Here is a 20527-nt window from a genome sequence, read left to right as displayed (position 1 = left end):
TTTGATGCCCTACAATGATTTATGAACACAATTCTGATGCTTGATGATCACAATGGTATATAGAAAATTACTCGGTCCCCCTACTGTTTTACTAAGTGTTTCTGTAGCTTTAAGGAGACATTTGGTAAAAACATGTTTTTAGGGAGACCACATTAAAAACCCTTTTAGGGAGCCCAGTATATGTTTATATATGTGTATACCTAAGAGTGCATTTTCAAGTGAGCTACCACCAAATTGTCTAAAATAAAGTAAGTCCTTAAGATTAAGAGCTTCATGGCCATAGTGTCGAAGCTTATCCCAGTGTGCGTAGAGTGAAATGGCCGAGCAACGCATTTACTAACTCCTGGGAAGGTCCATCCCTCAGAAGGGGCGCTCAGGGAAATAACCTGGGACTCAAACACGGCAAAAAATATTCCCAGTTGCTCCGTGCGCCATTGTTTTTGCAGTCCCCGACCCCTTTAGAAACCTGACGACCCAGGTTAAGATCAGAGATAGAAGGGACCAGGCAGAGGAGTTTATTTGTTGTTGTTGTATACCACTGAATGGACTTGGTTGTTTTGTTTTGTTTTTAAGGGTTTTACGGCGCTTGCAACACATTAAGGTCATATCAGCGCCAGTAAAAAGGAGAAAATGGGATAGTAAAAAGTTCTAGAACTACAATTAGAGCACCCAAGAAAAAGTAAGGCAAAGGGATTTGTTTCAAATAGGAAACAGTAGATTCCAAGAGCCCACTATCAAAGTACTTAGTTTGAGATCACCTAAACGTCTCATTCAGACACAAGCACAGGTCCCAACAAAGAGGGATACACTCAAATGTTTACAAAGCATAAATAATATGTAAACAAAACAATAAAGAGCATAACAGACAGATGATTTACAAGGGAAAAATATAATCTCCCAAAACTCGAACTATACATTTGACTGTTTCCCTCCCAGCCAGGTCCTGGACAAAACCAAGTAATCCCATCCCGAGACAAAGACAGAAACAAGTTGGAAAACAGACATAGGGGGATAGAAGACGCAACGAGTACGTCCCTGCCCATTATGGGAAGTCGGGAACCCCACCCAGTGAATGGAGTTGGATGGATAGGACAGCAGATCTGATGGACACAATGAACGGCTTCAATCAACATCTCATTCACTTTAACTTGCACAATGCTTGCTTTGGTTTCGTGGTAGACAGTTCGTCTGACGCCCGAGTTGCCAGGGTTCGAATTCTATTTGTGGCGATGCAGAGTCATTGTAAAAGTCTCATTTACAGTCTCACTTGTGTTAATTGGAGTACGTTACTGAATTGTAACAACGTTGTTCGTGTCCATATAAATGTACTACCACTACCAGCTGCACGTTGAGCTCATTGTGGGTTTTATGATACATCAAGCTCGTGTAAAATTACATTTACATTTGACCGAAAAATGATACATAACGATAGAAGTCTACAAATCATATTGCAGGTTTATTTCAGTTCCAAAAGCCATCACAAACATTCATCCACTGTATCACATAAGTCTTTGGTCACCAAATAAAAGCATGAAGTTTGTTATGTGTACAGTGCAACATAAAAGGATAGAAACAGTTTTACTGATAAAACCCTCAAATGATAACAAACCAATATTTTGTTGCTGGTAAGTTGCTTAATTGCATTTGTTAAAAAGCATAAACTGTGAAGCAAAAGTGTTGAAAATCGTTTGAATAAAGTTTAATGCAAAAAAAAAAATTCTTAAGCACTTTATGCCGTTCTAAGCTGTCGTTGCTGCATTTTTTTTCATTATTAATTATTATTATTCTGATTAAGGAGGATGAGGGGATAAAGAAAGAATGAAATTAAATGCACAGAGGTGTCATTTCTTGACAGTCACCTCTAAAGATTGCAACTCTTAAAATTATCATAAAAAGAATAGTGAAATTTTACATTAGGTATCTAGACAATGCTGAACATAAAGCTACATTGGCCAATTAAGTTAGGGTTAGTAGAAAGACTTTTTATTCTGCCATATCTGATTCTTTCAGATAGTTCTACATAGCTGCCAACTTTTCAAAAATAAAATAAGGAACGCTCATTTGGCCCGGGATGAGGGGCGATGTGTGCCGAAGCCGCCCCCGCCCCCCCCCCCCCCCCCCCCCTTCATCGAATCGCAACATATAAAAGTCAGCCTTTTTAATTACTATTACTAACACTAACAAGTTTGAGATGACAGAGGCTAGTCCAAATGTTGCTCAATTATCGGGTTTAGTACCAGCACATTTGAATCGTTAAAATGACACTTTCCACAATGATTGTTGTTTTGTTTTTAAGGGTTTTACGGCGCTTGCAACACATTTAGGTTATATCAGCGCCAGTAAAAAGGAAGAAAATTGGATAGTAAAAAGTTCTAGAATTACAGTTGAAGCATCCAAGAGAAAGTAAGACATAGGGGAACTGGGAACAAATAGGGATCAGATGTAGATTCCAAGAGCGTATCACCAATGTACTTAGTTTGAGATCACCTATAAGTCTTATCCGGACACAAGAACAAAATCCAACAAAGAGGAACACACTCAAATGCTTACATTATACATTAAAAAATAACAAATATAGTAATAATACATAACAGAGAGATGATTTACAAGGAAAAAAATATCATCTCCCAAAACAATAAATATGCATTTGACTGCTTCCCTCCCAGCTAGGACTCCGGCGAGGGCCAGGAAAAAAACAAGTAATCTCATTCCAAGACAAAGACTGAAAGCATGTTGGAAAACAGATATAAGGGGATAGAAGACACAGTGTGTACCTCCCTGCCCGCTATGGGAGCTTTCCACAACGAGATCAAAATTCAGAACGGACAATATAAAGAAAGAATTCAACTGCCTCAACTTTGATAAGGACCAATACACAAGAAGCACAATTGTAAAATAAATGAAATAACTTAAGATGGTTAGAAATGCATAACTACCAACCTGGTACATCACTTGAGAGGGCGTTTTGGGGTAAAAATTAGGTGAGTTCAGATAAAAAGTAGACGATAGCATATATGTTTTCTTTCATGCAACATAATGGTCTTTAAGTAGTATACTATAATAGTAGTTATAGTAAAATGCACCTCTAAATATTAGAGAATTCCTACTTCTTTACTTTGACAAGATAAACACACCTAAAAATGGAGTATACTTATTTTTCTTGAACCTAAACCGTTACAAAAGCTTGCTTGAAAAAAAAAAATTAAAATCAGATGAAGATGTTTTTAAAGGGATTAAATTTATATATTTCATAAATTAATAAAGGGAAATAATCATTGTCATCTTTAATCAATATAAGCAATTGATTTTCTTATTGAATACCTTCCAATCAAAAAGGTGGATTTAATTTTATTCTTAATTAAAATAATATTTGTAACAAATAGTGAAAGTATCAATACTGTCTTAGAATATTCAAAGTATATCGAGGCTAACATCCATATCCTATGCAAATCTCCAATACATTATGAAAGGTTTGATTAAAATACAGGCGTCATATAAACGAATGGAACTTTTTTAATTGTTGAAAATCATTTATGATAGAGGCATAATTCAAATTAAAGAGCTACACAAATGGAGATTATGCTCTCACTGGACACCAATAATAATGATAATAATAATAACAACAATAGTAGTAGTAGTAATAGTAATAATAATGGATCAATAATAATAATTCATTAGGCTCACATGGCTTTTTTACCACAAATTAGTCAAAAATTACAAAATACGGATTTTGAACTAAAAATAAGCACTTACGGACTCAGGAAGTCAAATACGGAACAAATCCGTTTTTAACAGAACGGTTGGCAGCTATGGTTCTACAAAGCATTTGTCTCTCAAGCTGAGCAAATGAATGTTCATATAATATAAAAAAGGATATTGCAATGATGAACAGATTGTACTATATAAAGATAAAACGTTTTTGTAAACCCCCAAAATATGTCAATAACACTATACAAAACAATGAATGTAATACAAATCAAATTCATGATTGTCATTACACCGATTGAAACGCTCTTTCCCTTCTATATTTATTTCTTTCATTAAAAATCTTTGTCTTCACCAAACTAATTAGTGTACCTTCAGGGATTCCTTTTTGTGAAAATACCCTGTGGTGTTTTAAGAACAGAATAATTTCAGACTTTCTAGGTAATGATCCCCTTGAACCATGTGCTGAAACATCTTCGACAAAGTTTTTAAAATATGACTTGACTCTATCTGTATCCTCATCTGACCATGACATGTATCTCCGATTTTTGCTTGAATTCCTCTTGGGTTCAGTTTGTTTTGAAGAACACGTAAGCTGATTTGGCACTCCTGCTTCACCATCAAATATTTCTTCTTGATTTGCAGCTGTTACTATGGATGTTCCAAAATTTGCATTTGAGTCTCTATTCACTACAGAGTCATTTGTTTCAATGTTACAATTTCCTTCCCCAGTGACCGATGCTGAGTTATCAATTTGACCCAAAAAATGACCAACTTCTGTTATTTCTCGTATTGCAAGTGGACACTGATAAATGTTTTGATTGATTGATTCACTGTGTCCCATATGTCGATAGAAGACATCTCTCTCGTGTTGTGGGACATCAAGTAAGGCAAATAATGTCGAAGCTCGGTGCCTGAATTTATCAGCTATTAACAACTGGGGTTTCTCTAAATCCTTTACTAAGGAAGTGACATATTTGATGGCAATGTAACCACTTACATGATCTTTGGATATTCCTGTATTTGGAAAAAGAAATGGGTTGTCTGAAATATCAACAGCTTTACGCTCCTGTGCAAGTTTCCTTAAAGGCTGAATTGTGTCATTGGGTATCAACACAGGGACCAACATCTTGCTTCCCTTTCCAGACTGATAGGCCAGCTTATACTTCTCAAGTAACGCTTTTTCCAGAGGATCAGTGACATGTTGTACAAGCTGGGGATCAACCCATACACCTGAATCTGCATCATTCCAGTCTTTTAACAACATCCTTGCGGGTTCTCCGCCTCTCCTCGCATTAAACATTGTAAGCCTAGCTACGATGACATAGCGAAGCCTAACAAACATATGTGAATCAAATAATTGATAATCATCCTCACAAATACAGACCATCTCTTCAGTAATAAATTGCCGTAGCTTCTTTATATCATTCTCTAATGGCATCTCTTTGGGTTTTCTCAAATTTGTTCTCTTTGCTTCACATTGAACTCTGGCTGTAAAAAAAATACTATCCCAATTATAATCCAGGACAGCTTTGAACAAATCTATCTCTGCGGATTCTTCCATTTTGTTTTGCATTATATATTCCCCTTTTAAGAAATTAATTAACTTTTTCAATATAAATCCAATTGAAAGCTTCAAGCCTGCTTTCAATGTCCCATCCTCTTTCAAAGTCATTTCAGAAATGGTTTGCGATATTTCATTAAAGTTACAACGCTTCACCACGTCCTCTCCAGAGAAAGAAGGTTGATTTGTTCTCTTCCTAGTTTTTAAAATCAAATTTCCTAAGATGCGTAAATCACTCATTATAACTTTTCTCTCCTTCTTTGAACTTTTACTCCACAATTTTGTTCCTAACAATACTATAGCTTTGTCAGATCGACACAAATTTCCCACTTCATCATTCCGAAATTTGTCAAGAATATTCTCCTTTATTTCTTTACTTGCATTGGGAGCCACGGGATAAAATTTTACAACCCCAGTACACAGAGCATGCTCAGTACTACATTTCTTTTTGTGTTCATAAACCCTTCGTCCAGAGTAAAACCCCTTACAGCCAGCACACATAACAACTTCATGTGACCCTTGTGCTCTCTCACGCATAACTATTGAATTGTTTCTAGTGTTTGAATAAAAAATGCCCTTTTTCTTGAGATAATCCATTGTTCTATCCCTTTCCTTTACAGGCTGTTTCATGGCCTCTGTAACTTCTGTCTCATCTTTGTGTTTCCTCATCAAATGCCTTGAGAGTTTTGTTTGCAACTGTCCACAGTATGGACAGGGTCTCCTTGGCTTTTTGTATTTCTCTGGAAAAAAAAAGAAGAAAATAAAGCACATCATGCTATGAACTATGAAAATAAATCAATAGACAGACCGTATGCACATCAGCTACATGACAGCGATAGAGAGGAATAGCATTCCAAATATTTAAGGCCTGGACAAGTAACTGTCATAATTCCTTCTTGTTATATACTTTTCTACCATCTATTCCTTTGGAAGAGGTATGTTAGATTTGTGGAGACCTCTGCCACATAACAAATCCAGTGAAAAGACGCCATATTTTTGTTTTGAAATAGAAATAAATAGATCAATCCACCCACTTCACTGGGTTCAGGGTTCCCACTTCATTATAATCAAAATATGAACATAAATCGGAATAGTAACACATTGAAGTCTCATCTGAATACATAGATTGTCCTTTGTTGTTTCAGCGAATAATCAGACAGAATGTCAAAAGAATTTTAGGTTTTTCCCCAACCACCCCTTGGAGGTATCAGTATCAGCGGAATGTTTTTTACGTTGAGCAACAAAATTTACTCCAAATGCTTCACTCGACCCAGGCGGAAAAGCAATCAAGAATAGACCCAAGTCCTATCCAAAGACTAACATTTCATTTAAGTTTATTGTAGGCCCTTGGCCAATCGACAAAATTCAATTCACATAAATTATTTACAACAATCAGAAATTAATTATATCAATAATAGTAATAGAATGCAATGAAGGCAATATCATAATAATAATAATAATAATAATAATAATAATAATAATAATAATAATAATAATAATAATAATAATAATAACAGTAGCGGCAATAAGTAACAATTAATATAGTAACAAAAGTAATAATAGACTATAGTTCATAGTCATAACAATGACTTTCTTTGTCATTGAGGGAGTGAGAAAACATCACCGGCTGGCAGAACAAACAGCCGACATCAATCAAACGTCCTCCAGACCGGTTGAGCATCGGCTTCATTAATTCCTTAAAGACTTCCCCCCAACTGCCTGAACGATGCTGATGCCCAGACAACTTAATCCTGATTTATATTTTGTGGGAATGAAATATGACATGTATATGCCGGAAATATTTCAATAACAAACACACTGTTCAGATAGAAAATATTTGAGTCTTGCCTTTGTTAATTGACACAGGTAAGTTAGGAAAATAAATGCTAGTAAAAACGATCAGCAAGTTCGTGAACACTGCTTCTCAACTCGAACATATGTTTTCATCAAATCTACACACATCATGTTGTGAGCTGAATTTTAATGATCTCAGTTGTCATTGAAAGGAAACCCAAGAATTTTAGAATAAAGAAAAATATTGAACCTGGAAGTCAAAAGGGTTTGTAGCACAGCAGACATTATCAAAGTATAATTTTAGTACCGACAAATTAAAAAGAAAATGTGCTTTTCTTTAAATGCTCCCAATCATCATATACTGTTTAGGTTGCAAGATTAATAAAAATGTTATCTACTCTGATTCTCGTTAAGTTTCCAGCTGGTCTGTGAAAAAAAGCCTTAAGCATCATAGAAATACAAAGAAACAGTTTTAATATATAGATGGGTTGTAACAAAAAAACCATTTTAACACTTACAATACAAACAATTTAAGTCTATTACAGACAAAAAAAACCCCAATAAAATAAACATGAACATTTTTATGGCTGGTTTCACTGATATCACTCACACATTGGGGTTTCAGATTCTAAGATTCCACCCTATCAAATTTGGATTTGTGCTTGTTATGTAAATGGTAGCGTATTTTGCGACGCAGCACTGCCAAAACAGAAAAAAATGCAATAACACAAATGCAGCACCATGGAGGGGGTGGAAGTTTTCTTTTAAAAGGAATGGGTAAATTAAAATTGATCCCACAAATATCAAAGGAGAAGAATGACAAAAAAATGACTCACCATTGCACGTAACACGTTGGTTTGCAAGTGTATAGCATTCGGGTTGAACCTGGGTCCAGACTGGCAACGAGGTTCAGTCTGTGATAGTTGTGGATGAGGCTCTGACTGAGTTGGGGAATGAGCACTAGGTTCCAAAGACAATGATGTACTCAGCATTGGGTACCTCACAGAGTACGTAGAGGAATCAGACTCGGAGTCAGCAACAAAATCGGGACCCTGTATATTTTGTGGAAAAGATGACAGATCAATCAATTTATTCATGTTGACAATAAACATGAAGAGCCATTGTTTAATAATCCAACTAAACAATTAGCTGGTTAATAATGCAAGTATAATAAAAAAGAGTTGAGAAAGGCAGACATATTGTCTAAGTATTTAATATGTTCAACTGTGCTTGGATAAATATAGATACACCAACCAGGGTTTCAGTAAACCGTTTTTAACCAACTCTTTAAATCCTACACCAGGACCAACAACTACAAAACAATTTTTTATATCACTACGATTCTGGACATATAAACGGTTGTCATTGCAACAATATGAACTTCCTAACCTTGCAACTGCAATATAGTTAACAAAAAAAGTTGATAAACATTACGATGCAAGAGAATTTGGACAAAATGCGAGATCAACAGTATAATCCCAACAGAAGCTATTTTAATTTTTCCTGGAAACGCATCATTTTCACATTTTGTCAAATAAAAAACAAACGACTTCAAATGTGAATGGCTCATCAATGAATATCACTTCAAAATATAACGAGGAAGGTTTAAAATAGTGTTATTGTTGGCGAAGTCCACTGCAAAGAAAAATTTTTAACAACAAAAAACTAGGAGATCTCACTGGTGTAAAACAGTGTTGTCCTTGTCCTGAAATATTGTATTGCGCCTAACAGACTGCAGGTCTCATCTTTTGTGGCAAATGTGTTTTGTCCACCACAAAATATGGTGATGTGAAGCATTTTGAGCATGGTGCCAACTGTGGATAAACGCTATACAAATGTTATGATTTTATTTTAATGTACAAACTTACCACAAATGAATCATGTGATATGGAACTTTGTTCTGCATCACTTTCAGGCTCTGAGTTGGAGTCTATATAGAAAATAAAAACAACAAAAAAAAGCTGAAGACTATCATGTGCAAGTTTTTCTCTAAACTCTTAAACAAAAAATCATGCCATCTTGTGCTGTAAAAGGATTTTTTAAAATTATTTACCTTATGACTATTGTCCTTTGGAAAAAAAAGAAAATTAAGTCCGAAACCTTCTGGCTATTTTCTTTTAAATTTCAAGAACGTCAGAGTTGGCAAGGGAGGACGGAAATATAATTCCAGAAACCAATCTGTCTATAATCATATCCATATGATAGTTTTTCGTTCAAGATTCAGGTACAGTCCACTTAGGATAATCGCAATACCTTGGGATCATCGAAAATGTTGGGATTAACCGAAATTCAGTTTCCTGTCCACTATTTCAACATTTTACACATTTATTGTCAACTCAAACCAGTAAATAATATTCTTAGTCCACCACATACAGAGCAATTTGATTGAAACAAAAACCATATGGCAGCCCCGTGTAGATTTGTCAACCAAAAGCAGCTATGAAGCAAGCCGACATCTTATTCAGATTGGAAGAAGTTTCAATCTTTTTTCTCAACAATTCAACATTTGTCAGAGTTAAAGAGATTAGCCTTAATGAGAGACAATAAGCTCTCACCAAACTCGTTGGTCACAATGCACAGTTGTTAATCCTAAAACAAAGGATATCGCTCAGTCTCTCTTTATAACTGTCATTTATAACCTGTTGTCAAGATTATGACCAGCCCCACCCCTCTTCTATTTAATGGCCACCGATGACGTCACAAACCCATACTGCAGAGCCCCGCCCTCTTTCGACTCTAACAGAGTGGTGACACACTACTGTAGCATTAAATCCTGCTCACTCTCGATTCTTCAACCTGTCACGATTTCATCCATGATGAAATTTAATCATGATATACTGTTTGATTTCTTGAATTTACCACTTTTTAAAAAACCGAAGTTTGTTGCAATTAACCAGTGACTTTTATATAGAATTATTTCCATTGCTTAGGAAATATTGTGATTAACCGAAAGTTGCGATTAAACGAGTTGCAATTATCCGGAGTGGACTGTAATAGTATTAAACATCATGACTCAAAAAAAAAAAAAAAAAAGCAAACTATGTGTACCTAAATGTTATTCATTTCCTCATCAAATTACATTCTTACCATTAACATCATAGATCACATCAAAAGGGTTGTCTGGATTGACAGCAAGACATTTTTCAGGATTTTTAAAGCTCAAATCTCTCTGATCTGAAGTTACAAAAGAAATAGCATATTCTCAACATTAAACTATGATTTTGTGATATGGCATACTGTATGCATAAAGCAAGATGCAAAGACAGGTTTAAGTTTAAATTATTTTTTATATTCTTTTCAAAAATCCATTCTAGTTTTGCCAAAATAAAATAAACACGAGAAGTGTTGAGTTGGATAGCGCTAAAACTAAAAGTAGTAGTGGTAGTAGTAGTAGTAGTAGTAAACGACAGATCTTACTAGTGTGAATCTACAGTCTACAGAAGTTCCCGAATTATCTGACTCCACTTCCAAATGACTGACTGACAAGTGACAATCATCAATCGGTGTGTGTGTGATTAGGTACTTTGGTAAACGTCCATTTGGCCCTCCAGCAGGGAGCCGATAAATGGCCTAGTGGCTGTGACCCGATTTTTTGGACTTTTGAGTGATGGGTCTCAGAAAAAGTTCCATAGATTTTTTGTTTATGGATGGATTTTAATGATTTATGTCTTATTTTCTTCAGGAGAAATTACTCTATCGTTTGGTGTAGTTTATTTTAAAATCAATGACAATTTAGTATAACTTTTGATTATGGATAAAATAGGGTATAATTTAGCTTTGGATAATTAAAAGATTAGAACTTGGTAAATCAAAATTTCATGCTGGCACGTTTATTTAACATCTTAACTTTTTTATAAAATTAAATTCAGGGCAAAGTTGTATACCGCATCCATGAAATTCGTTCCAGTAAAATCCTTACTCAAATCTTAGCGGTCATTTTAGACCAGTTTTGAAATCCAAATGGCGGTTACTACCGGAAATGCAACAATTTTCAGGTCACAAAGTCCGTCAGTAAATAACAAAGGCAAATAGAAGACCATTTGTCAGCCTTTAAACTAACACAACTTTTTTTCTGCTTATCTGATTTTCACAATTTTGGTATCATTAGAATCGTGTTGAAAAGCACTTTAAAATGATATAGGTTTCATTGAGCTCAATCCAATTTGAATTTTTTACCAAAGTACCTAGTGTGATGTCTACCCTATTGAAAATCTTAAATCAACAGTGATGTAATAAGAATGGCCAATAACTTACCATTTAAATTATCTCGGTGTCTCTTCAATGATGCCTCCAGCATCAATTTACCCCACGATGCCATAGACGTCTAGTTTGGAACTCAGCAAGTGACGAAAAAATACTTGCGGCTATAGAGAGGACGTCCGTCGGCCACTCTCTTCGCAAGTCAGTTGTCAGTGGTTATCAGATAATCATTGGTTCTTGAAAAATATAGAAACACAGCGGTTCATTTAAAAAGACTCTTTTGTAGATCAAGATATAATGTTAGGTATTGCACTTTAAAATCTCTTCAGACATAGAACGGGTCAACTTGACGTCTAGACCAAATCATTTCGAAGATCGATATGGCAACAGCAACGCCTGGAATGGAGGATTTAAATGCGGCATCTGACGATTCTACTGCTATGACAGAAGATGCTCCATTTCACGACGTCGAGATGGCTTCAACTGGCATCAGGCATCAACATGCTACTCAATAATGGGTTTGATGAAGCGTTTGACTAAGAATTAAAGCTGATAACTACCTACTACTGACTTGCGGAGTGAGTGAGTGCCGAGTGCCTCTTTATGCGCGAAATTGACTAAACATACGTTTCACGAAAAAAAGAGTTACTATGTTTGCTTGTCTCTTGTCACCAAGATAAGAATCCGGACCAAGATTCGATAAATCTGTTTCTAAAAATAGATTATAATTCGTATATCTTGTTCATTCCTCAGTTCATCAACTTTCACACAATTTTATATTAGGTTTTCATTACTATAAAAATCCATATAATGCTCTAGAATTTTAGAGAAAATTTCGGAAAGATATATTGCCTCACTATTGAAATATATCGATGAAAACACTGGTACCCCTATTGTACTTTTTTCAGGCGGTCACCTTATTGACCAACGTGAAAATTTAGGCATAACTCTTCTTACTGTGGTGTTTAACAAATAACTTCAATACTATGATTTACAATTATATATCCTTGACGGTTGGGTTGACAACCTTAAACTAAAATCAGAAAAGTGAATGTGCTAGAGGTCAAATCAATAGGGGGACCGGATTTTGGTCTCCCTATTGGTAAAGTACTGTAAAATGAACTAATAGGGGTACCAAAAGTCTCCCTATCCGGTATTAATACATATATATATATATATATATATATATATATATATATATATATATATATATATATAATATATATAAATATGTATATATATTTATATATATATATATATATATATATATTTATATATATATATATAAATATATATATATATATATATATATATATATATATATATATATAATATATATATATATATATATATATATAAATATATATATATATATGTATATATATGCAAATGTGTGTGTTATTATGCAAGTCCTCAAGACTTCACGATTGAGCTATTTCTACAACTAAAGCAGAATGGAAAGTTATATTTAAATTTAAAAATTCAATTAATGATCAAGATACAGTCTAACACATATACGTTGAACCTCAGAAATAGTGTGATTATCGGTATAGAAAAAGTAGGTGTGAGAGGTAACTAAGACAGTACAGCTTGCGGTAGAGGGTGGGGGAAAGATAATCAAGCTCGACTAACAGGGTGAGTGTAATGTGTGTGAGGAGGAAGAGTGGGAGAGATGAGAGATCATTGTATGTGTTTTATTCAATGGTAAAGCTCATGCTTTGTTTGCTGTTGATTGAATCTGTGAAATAGTTTGGTGATGAATGAAACAGTTAAAAGAAAATGAAGGACATAAATTGGGAATTCAATCTCATTTCCTGGAATGCAAGAATTCCTCAAACAGAGGTTCCATGAATATATGTTAGACTGTACATCGAACTGAAAATGATTAATCTTATCAGCACAACTTTTATAAAATGTTAAGTTTAATTTTTACTTTTAAATATGTTTTTTTTTCACCAATCCCCCATTCAAGAAATCTACCAGGCAGGATTTGGGGGGGGGGGGGGGGGAGTTTACATATTAAGTAACTATGTTTTCAAATACAATCAATTACAACAATTTTGACTAAACAAATAATGCACAAAGAAAATTCTATTCTCGAGAGTATCCTGGATTTTTTTGTTTGTTTGTTGCTTTAGGTCTCTTCCAACACAATTGAGGTTATATGAGAGACCGCTGAAACAAAAAAACAAGCAATCTAACAAAAATAGTACAAATGTAAATCAAAATCATAACCTAAAGATATCATAAGCTAAATTATAAATAACCAAGAACAAACAGGCAGAAGATTTACAGAAAAAAAAATATCCCCTGTCAAAAATACAATCACAAACCAAAGGAGCAGGATAGGCTAGTAAAGAGAAGAAGAAACGACATCACTATCGGATCGTACACCCATGCGAACATCATAGGTATATGATTCAAGGGTGATGCTCCCATCCAACCACCCGCAGAGTATCCTGGAAGTAACAGACTAAAATATTTCAGTGAAAATAGATTGAGTTTTCCAAATCCAACTTGAAATGTGTTATAAGTGTATAATACTTATGTTGCAAAGAATAAATAAATATATAAATAAAAATGATGAAAATGTAGATGCCACACATATATCTATCCATTACTTAAAACCATTCCTAATTCTAAAGTGATAATGTTATCAATGAAACAATTGTTGCTACCAATAACAATCAAATCAAATATAAAGTACTGAAATGGTGAAGACCACCCTTTAAAATTTAACATTGAATTAATGATGATTACGCATGATGAACATTATATTAATGATTATGTTAAAATATTATCGCAAATTCACAAATGAACAAAATGCACTGGACAAGTAAAAGATAAAAATGTTTAAACAAATCCAATTCACCTGACAAAAACATAATCACTGGATAATATAACAATAAAAATACAGCTGATATCTAACTTCATAGTAAAATTGTTAAAACATTTTTGATCAAAAAATCAAACAAACCCCAAACAAACCAAAAACAACTTCCATGTGCCTTTGCAACCCAGTATCTCAGTATCATGTAACTAAACCAAAAACCAATAGACAATCTGAGGTGGAATATCTCTATCATGTAACCAACCCAATAGACAATCTAAGGGGAAATATCTCTATCATGTAACCAAACCAATAGACAATCTGAGGGGGGAATATTTCTTATCATGTAACCAAACAAATAGAAAATCTGAGGGGGAATATCTCTATCATGTAACCAAACCAAAAACCAATAGACAATCTGAGGGGGAAAGAAACCAAATTTTTATTTTAAAATGTTAGGTGTGTGGGAATCGAATCTACCGATATGGTGTCCACCTTTCAACATTATAGACATTTTTTATTTCACCTTTAGTGATCAATACTTTCCCCTCCTCCTCCTCCTTTATTAATGTACAATACATACTGCAAAACATACGAAAGATAATATCATATCATATCAAATCTCAACATGTGTAAATAATTCATAAAGGCTATGCATTATTTATATATACAACTCCAAAAATATTCATAGAGTGAGATAGGGGAAGAGTCTGTCCTTGGAGACCATAACAAAAAAAGAAAAACATCATCCTGTATTTCAGTTGTCATCAGTATGAAAAGTTTAGATTTATTCAATGAGTCAAAAGACAAAATTGGCAGTCCACGCATTAGTCAAACTTTTTTTTAAAATCTCTTTTTCTTTTGAAATGCCTCGTACAGGATTAAGTAAGTAAGCCTAAATGCAGCCAGACAATGATCCAAAACATTAATTCAGTTATCACAACCAACATCCTCTACTTTATCATTGTAAAATGATTTTGAATAGAATGGGCATTGCTTTTACTACTTTATAGGTTTAACCCTATTTCACACCCTGAAACTTTCCTGTCACTATTTTGGAGGAACTGTTTGACACTTGTTTTCTTCTAATTTAAGAGATGTTTTGGTGGCTATGCAGAGCTTAATCTATATATGAACGGAAGACAAATAACTGTAAAGTTTAAAAAGACCATGAGTGGATTCAATCGATTCTTGCTAATTCCTGTGGACTGAGTGCTGACAGCATTCAAGACAAGTGTCTGCAGTGTGAATCATCACTTCTAGAAGATGACAATCTTGCTATAAATTGTTATAACTATGACTATAGTGGCCTTCATGGGTAGGCCAATCATAAATCAATAAGATCAGAAATTAATTCACTTCAGATAAAGCTTTGAGGCAATAACTAGGCAACTCACTCTATCTGATTAAACTCATCAAAATGTTACATGAAACTGAGCTAAATAAGTTTGACCAGAAATTTATCCTCTTCTTGCCTTTGAAGTACAATGGGCAACCTCAGACTTTGAATTCTGCCAAAACGCAAATGAAGTTAAGATTTTATCACAGGTCAAGGTCATTAAAGAGTTCTACACCCTGTAACAACTTGCCACACTGTATGGGGGCATTGACCTCACAGTCTTGTCGAGTCAGAGTATCAAATCTGTTGGTCTCACGAACATTGGTCTGAAAAAAAAAAATGAAAATAACAAAAACAATAAGATAAAGAAGAAGAGGAAATATGAGAAGAAGAAGCAGGAGAAGACAGTCACCCTCTCTCTCTATGACGACATCATCTGGACCAGAAAAAAAATTACAGCCAAGCAGCCTAAAATGGTGGGGGGTGGGGGAGTAAATTACTTAGACTTTTTTTTTTTCAGCCAGCTACAGTAGCAGTTTCAGTTAATTATCTTGAAATTAGTGTCAATTCGCTTTATGAAATGACATAGCTTGCTAATAATTGTTTGCTGGCAGACTCATTGCTCCTAGCTTGTCTACAATCATCTTTGCCTGGTCTCATAATAATAGGCCACGCTGTCTGTGTGTTGATCTCCACTCTGCTTAAACTATGTCACCACAGCTGCAACAACATCGTAATTAATCAGAAATATCAGCAGTCGTTACTATTTTTCTCTGCGGTTCAAACTCATGCCATTCAATATTCTCTCAGTTCTTGATGAACGTAGTCAAGTTTTGGGGAATCTCCGAGACTTGTTCCATAGGTGAGGCAAAGCAAGACAAAAAGCTAGCTTAGGTGGCACTGCGAATTGCAAGCATTCAGTAACTGATCAACATCTGTGGCATTCGGCTGTAGGCACAAGGTATTATAATCAGCACTTTTCTCTTCAACTTGGTGTAGAAGTAAAAATCGACATCATGATACAAAATGGACATCGTGATACTTTTTTCATATCCGTGTGGTGTGCGTGATCAGCAATTAGAGATAACAATATTGGGTCAAAAGCACAGAATCTCATAACTGGGGAATGTTCCATAGATGTGGACCGGCTAGTGAATGCCTGTTCAATTTGAAGTGCCAGATAAATTATGTTTTTCTCTCGCTTTGCCTCACCTACAGAAAATGCCTTCATCAACTGGCCTGGAGGTGACTGGATATCGTTGGACGGCCAATCAGGCATTTTCATTGGCTGCTACTACAGGATTTCATTGGTTGGAAAGCAAATGTTTCATTGGACCAGAAATTTCACCTCGACTGTCGATTTGAAGCTGGGATTTAACTGAACTGTGTGTTGTTATAATGATTTTTTATTTTTCATTACTAATGATACAGGAAAAAATCAGGACTTGGACTCCATTTCGCTATATAGTGTTTGTCGCAATAATGGATGTCATAAGTGAGCTGCACTGTAGTATATACAAATTCACAAGACTGTCTAAAAAAAAAAAGAAAAAAAGAATGATCAAAGAATATCTAAAACAGAAATTGAAATATTCTTACGAGTTCTGAAAATATTTGTATATCTTTCGGAAAGCGTGCATGGGCATTTTTTCCACTGTTGAAAACGAATTCGAGCTTTTCTAATATTTTTATTGACTCGACAGAGCATTCCATATTATTCAATTATTCCGTATACCAAACCTGCCTACTTGACAATTTAAAAATTCTTAAATTTTTTTAGAGGATAAAAATTGTAGTTGCCATAGTTATCTTTCCAAATCAACAATTTACCCACACAAGGATTAAATAACTCTTAAAATCCTTTCATTTATGTTGTTTGGCATCAATTTTCATTTTCAATAAGTTTTCGTGACTTAAAGATGCTCATGAAGTTCCGAAATTGAAGCCAAAATTTCATAATTCTACAAATTTTTCTTAATAGTAGGCAGCTTTGGTGTATACTTCTATACAACTAATACTATCAGGACATTGCTTGTAATCAAAATAAACTCTACCAGAGATAACTAAGCCAAGACCTGCCTACTTAAAATTTTAAAAACTCAAGACTTTCATGGGGAAAATAAAACTAGTCATTAAATCGACCTTTGAAAGTGACCAATTTACTCTCAGAAAGATTGAACAACGTTTCTAAGTCCATACGCCATGTGATTTACTATCATATTTTCATTTTCGATATGATTTATTGAATGGGAGTGTCATATTTTGCTCTGCAGATGGAGCCAAAATTCGTAATTTACTCATTTTTAGTAAAGTAGGCAGATCTGACTAATTGTTTGTTTTTAAGGGTTTTATGGCACTTGCAACACATTAAGGTCATATCAGCGCCACTAAAAAGGAAGAAAATGGGATAGTAAAAAGTTCTAGAATAACAATTAAAGCACCCAAGAAAAATTAAGACAAATGGGAATTGGTTCAAATAGGAAACAGACGTAGATTCAAAAGGCACACACACTATCAAAGTACTTAGTTTCAGATCACCCAAAAGTCTCATCCAGGCACAAGCACAGGTCCCCACTAAGAGGAATACACACAAATGTTTACAAATCATATTATAACATATAAACAAAAATAATACAGTGCATAATAGAGATATGATTTACAAGAAAAAAATATCATCTCCCAAAACTAACCATTCATTTGACTATTTCCCTCCGAGCTAGGGTATCCGGCCAGGGCCAGGATAAAACCAAGTAATCACATCCCAAGACAAAGAAAGAAAGCAAGTTGGAAAACAGATATAAGGGTGAGGAAGACACAGTAAGTGCCTCCCTGCCCAGGTCTGACTTAGCCCCATTAAACACAATCGTGAACCGCTGAATCAAACTGATATTATGAAATTGACTTTATAGCCACAAATATGAAATTTGGGGTTGACTTTAACTCCTTATAGTGGAGAATAATGCAATTTCTTACACTGCAAAAAACTCTTTTTTTTTTTGTTCATATTATTCAATTCTAAATTTACTTTTTTGGGATTCGATCCAGCTGAAATAACAGTTTTAAGATGAAAGGTCGTAATTGTTGTGAAAAGAAACTATGATAGATCAAGACTAACCAGGGGTTAACAAGAATTTGGCACTTGTCCATTTTACATTATAGAGAAGTGTAAAATTTACTTGTTAATCTGAATGAATTAAAAAAAAAAATAACATACAAAAATATAAAAGAACTTCAATTTACCCTGGCAGTGTTGGTGCTGACTATCGGCTTCTGACTAACTTTGTAGCCATAGCTGATGTCCTCTCCAGTTAACAGAAGGTTAAGGAGTACACTGTTCTTGTTCCCAGCAGCATTTACTCCTGTATGACAGGGGGGGGGGGGAATATGAGCATAATATAATTTTTTTTATAACATGGTGAGAGTTCATGTCAAAGTTCAGAAATGGTTGAAATAGATCCACAACAACATCCTTTTGTATGAACATGGAACAGTTTAATCAAAAGATAAGTTTTTCCAGGGAGATTGAAAAAGTATTTTAACTTGAAAAAGTTTCATAAGAAAGGGGCTAAATTAAAAGGTCTTGATGAATAATTATTTTATCATTTGATGACAGTCAAATAATTTAATATTTGAGATTTAATGCAACGTCCTATTAAAAACACATTATCATTATCGTTATCACCATCATTATTATTATTACTATTATTATTATCATCATCGTTCTTCTTCTTCTTCTTCTTCTTCTCCTTCTTCTTCTTCTTCTTCTTCTTCTTCTTCTTCTTCTTCTTCTTCTTCTTCTTCTTCTTCTTCTTCTTCTTCTTCTTCTTCTTCTCTTCTTCTTTTCTTCTTCTTATTATTATTATTATTATTATTATTATTATTATTATCATCATCATCATCATCATTACTATTATTATTACTATTATTAGTTTTTATTTTTATCATCATCATCATTATTATTAGTTTATTATTATTATTATTATTATTATTATTATTATTATTATTATTATTATTATTATTATTATTATTATTATTATTATTATCATCATCATCATCATTATCATTATTTATAAAACATATCAACCCTATTTTTAAAAAGAATAGATTTCTTTTATTATTTTTTTTTTTTAAATGCAGATCTAAACATGAACTATTTTCATATTAGCATCTTTTTCAAAAATCAACTTACCTCTGCAAGGTTGAACGGGTGCTGACAAAGCTGTACTAACAGACTGTTCCAACCTTGCAAGCTTCGTGGTCGGGGGACCTTTTTCCAAGCAGTTCATGTCAAGGGGTCTCTTCATCTGCAGGTATTTGGTCTCTGGGGGTTGCTCAATGCTGGCAACTACAGTGCTCTCCCCAAGCATGTCCTTCAAGCTTCGTTTAGGCATTGGTTTTGGTTCTTCGTAAAGAGTTTCTTTTGGCCCAAAGACATACTCTGTTCGTCCAAACACACTGATGGTATTAAGGAAATGTATTAATAGAACAGAAAAAAAAAAAAACTCCACAAATTTGACAAGTTGACTAACAAAAAATCTATCCTTGAGCTTTTTAAAAATATATATCTCAATATCCACTAAACATGCTCAAAGCGCTATACACTGATTTAATTGATATAAATAGAAGCACTCTTTAATTGTAAAACAGATTTTTTTTTTTAATGGAAGTATTCTATAGCATTTCAAGCATATGTTGTATAGTAAATATCAGATTCAATGAGCTAAACTCTATAAGACCTTCGATTCAGTAAAGAAAGTGAAATCTTCATTTTAAAAATATGTGAGGTGATGACACCTTTCATTCAATGGGACCTTTGATATGAGAACTTCCACTCAGTTCTATCAAGATCTAAGGTACAATGAAGTTTTCTATCAATTACAATGATGTAAAAATGTTTATTGATGATGAACTTATGAAAATCTATAAGCACCTTTGGCACTTCATTGCAAAAAATCGTTATAGTATTTTCTGATACATTGTCATCATCGCAATGACTACATGTGTATTTGGATGGTCACGCTTTACAAAGTCTTGTAATAAAGTCATGAAACTTTGAGAATGGTCATTGACCAAATGATTGACAATGGTAGACTTT

The 20527-nt window shown here is 34.1% G+C and overlaps 2 protein-coding genes and 1 long non-coding RNA gene across 3 annotated transcripts in view; all 3 read right to left on the bottom strand.

Annotated features, from left to right (window-relative positions):
* Nucleotides 1–2110: 2110 nt before the first annotated feature.
* On the bottom strand, nt 2111–7997 carry LOC144973227 (uncharacterized). The gene is made up of 2 exons (XM_078915401.1): nt 7900–7997; nt 2111–6009 (listed from the first exon to the last, which is right to left on the bottom strand). Exon 2 carries the CDS (start codon nt 5936–5938, stop codon nt 3995–3997), a length of 1944 nt encoding a protein of 647 aa, XP_078771527.1. The 5' UTR covers nt 5939–6009; nt 7900–7997; the 3' UTR covers nt 2111–3994.
* Nucleotides 7998–8001: 4 nt separating this feature from the next.
* LOC144973221 (uncharacterized) lies at nt 8002–11838 on the bottom strand. Its single transcript, XR_013645514.1, has 3 exons — nt 10151–11838; nt 8932–8993; nt 8002–8115 (listed from the first exon to the last, which is right to left on the bottom strand). It is a non-coding gene; the product is annotated as an uncharacterized LOC144973221 (long non-coding RNA).
* A 3108-nt stretch (nt 11839–14946) lies between these two features.
* Nucleotides 14947–20527, bottom strand: part of LOC144973213 (hypoxia-inducible factor 1-alpha-like) — a 42826-nt gene continuing 37245 nt past the window's right edge. The window contains 3 exon segments of the mRNA XM_078915383.1: nt 14947–15758; nt 18673–18791; nt 19622–19887. Of these exon segments, the coding sequence (XP_078771509.1) occupies nt 15636–15758; nt 18673–18791; nt 19622–19887 (508 nt within the window). The 3' untranslated portion in view covers nt 14947–15635.

The sequence above is a fragment of the Berghia stephanieae genome, chromosome 1 (assembly GCF_034508935.2).
Source record: "Berghia stephanieae isolate SIO BIC M18660-M18661 chromosome 1, UCSD_Bste_1.3, whole genome shotgun sequence".
NCBI classification, from domain to species: Eukaryota; Metazoa; Mollusca; class Gastropoda; order Nudibranchia; family Aeolidiidae; genus Berghia; species Berghia stephanieae.
The sequence above is the reverse complement of the archived record's forward strand: the minus strand, read 5'-3'. Positions and strand labels throughout refer to the sequence as shown.

Excerpts from the sequence above, each read along its gene's own strand:
- LOC144973227 (XM_078915401.1), bottom strand. The coding sequence starts at position 5,938 with ATGAGGAAACACAAAGATGAGACAGAAGTTACAGAGGCCATGAAACAG.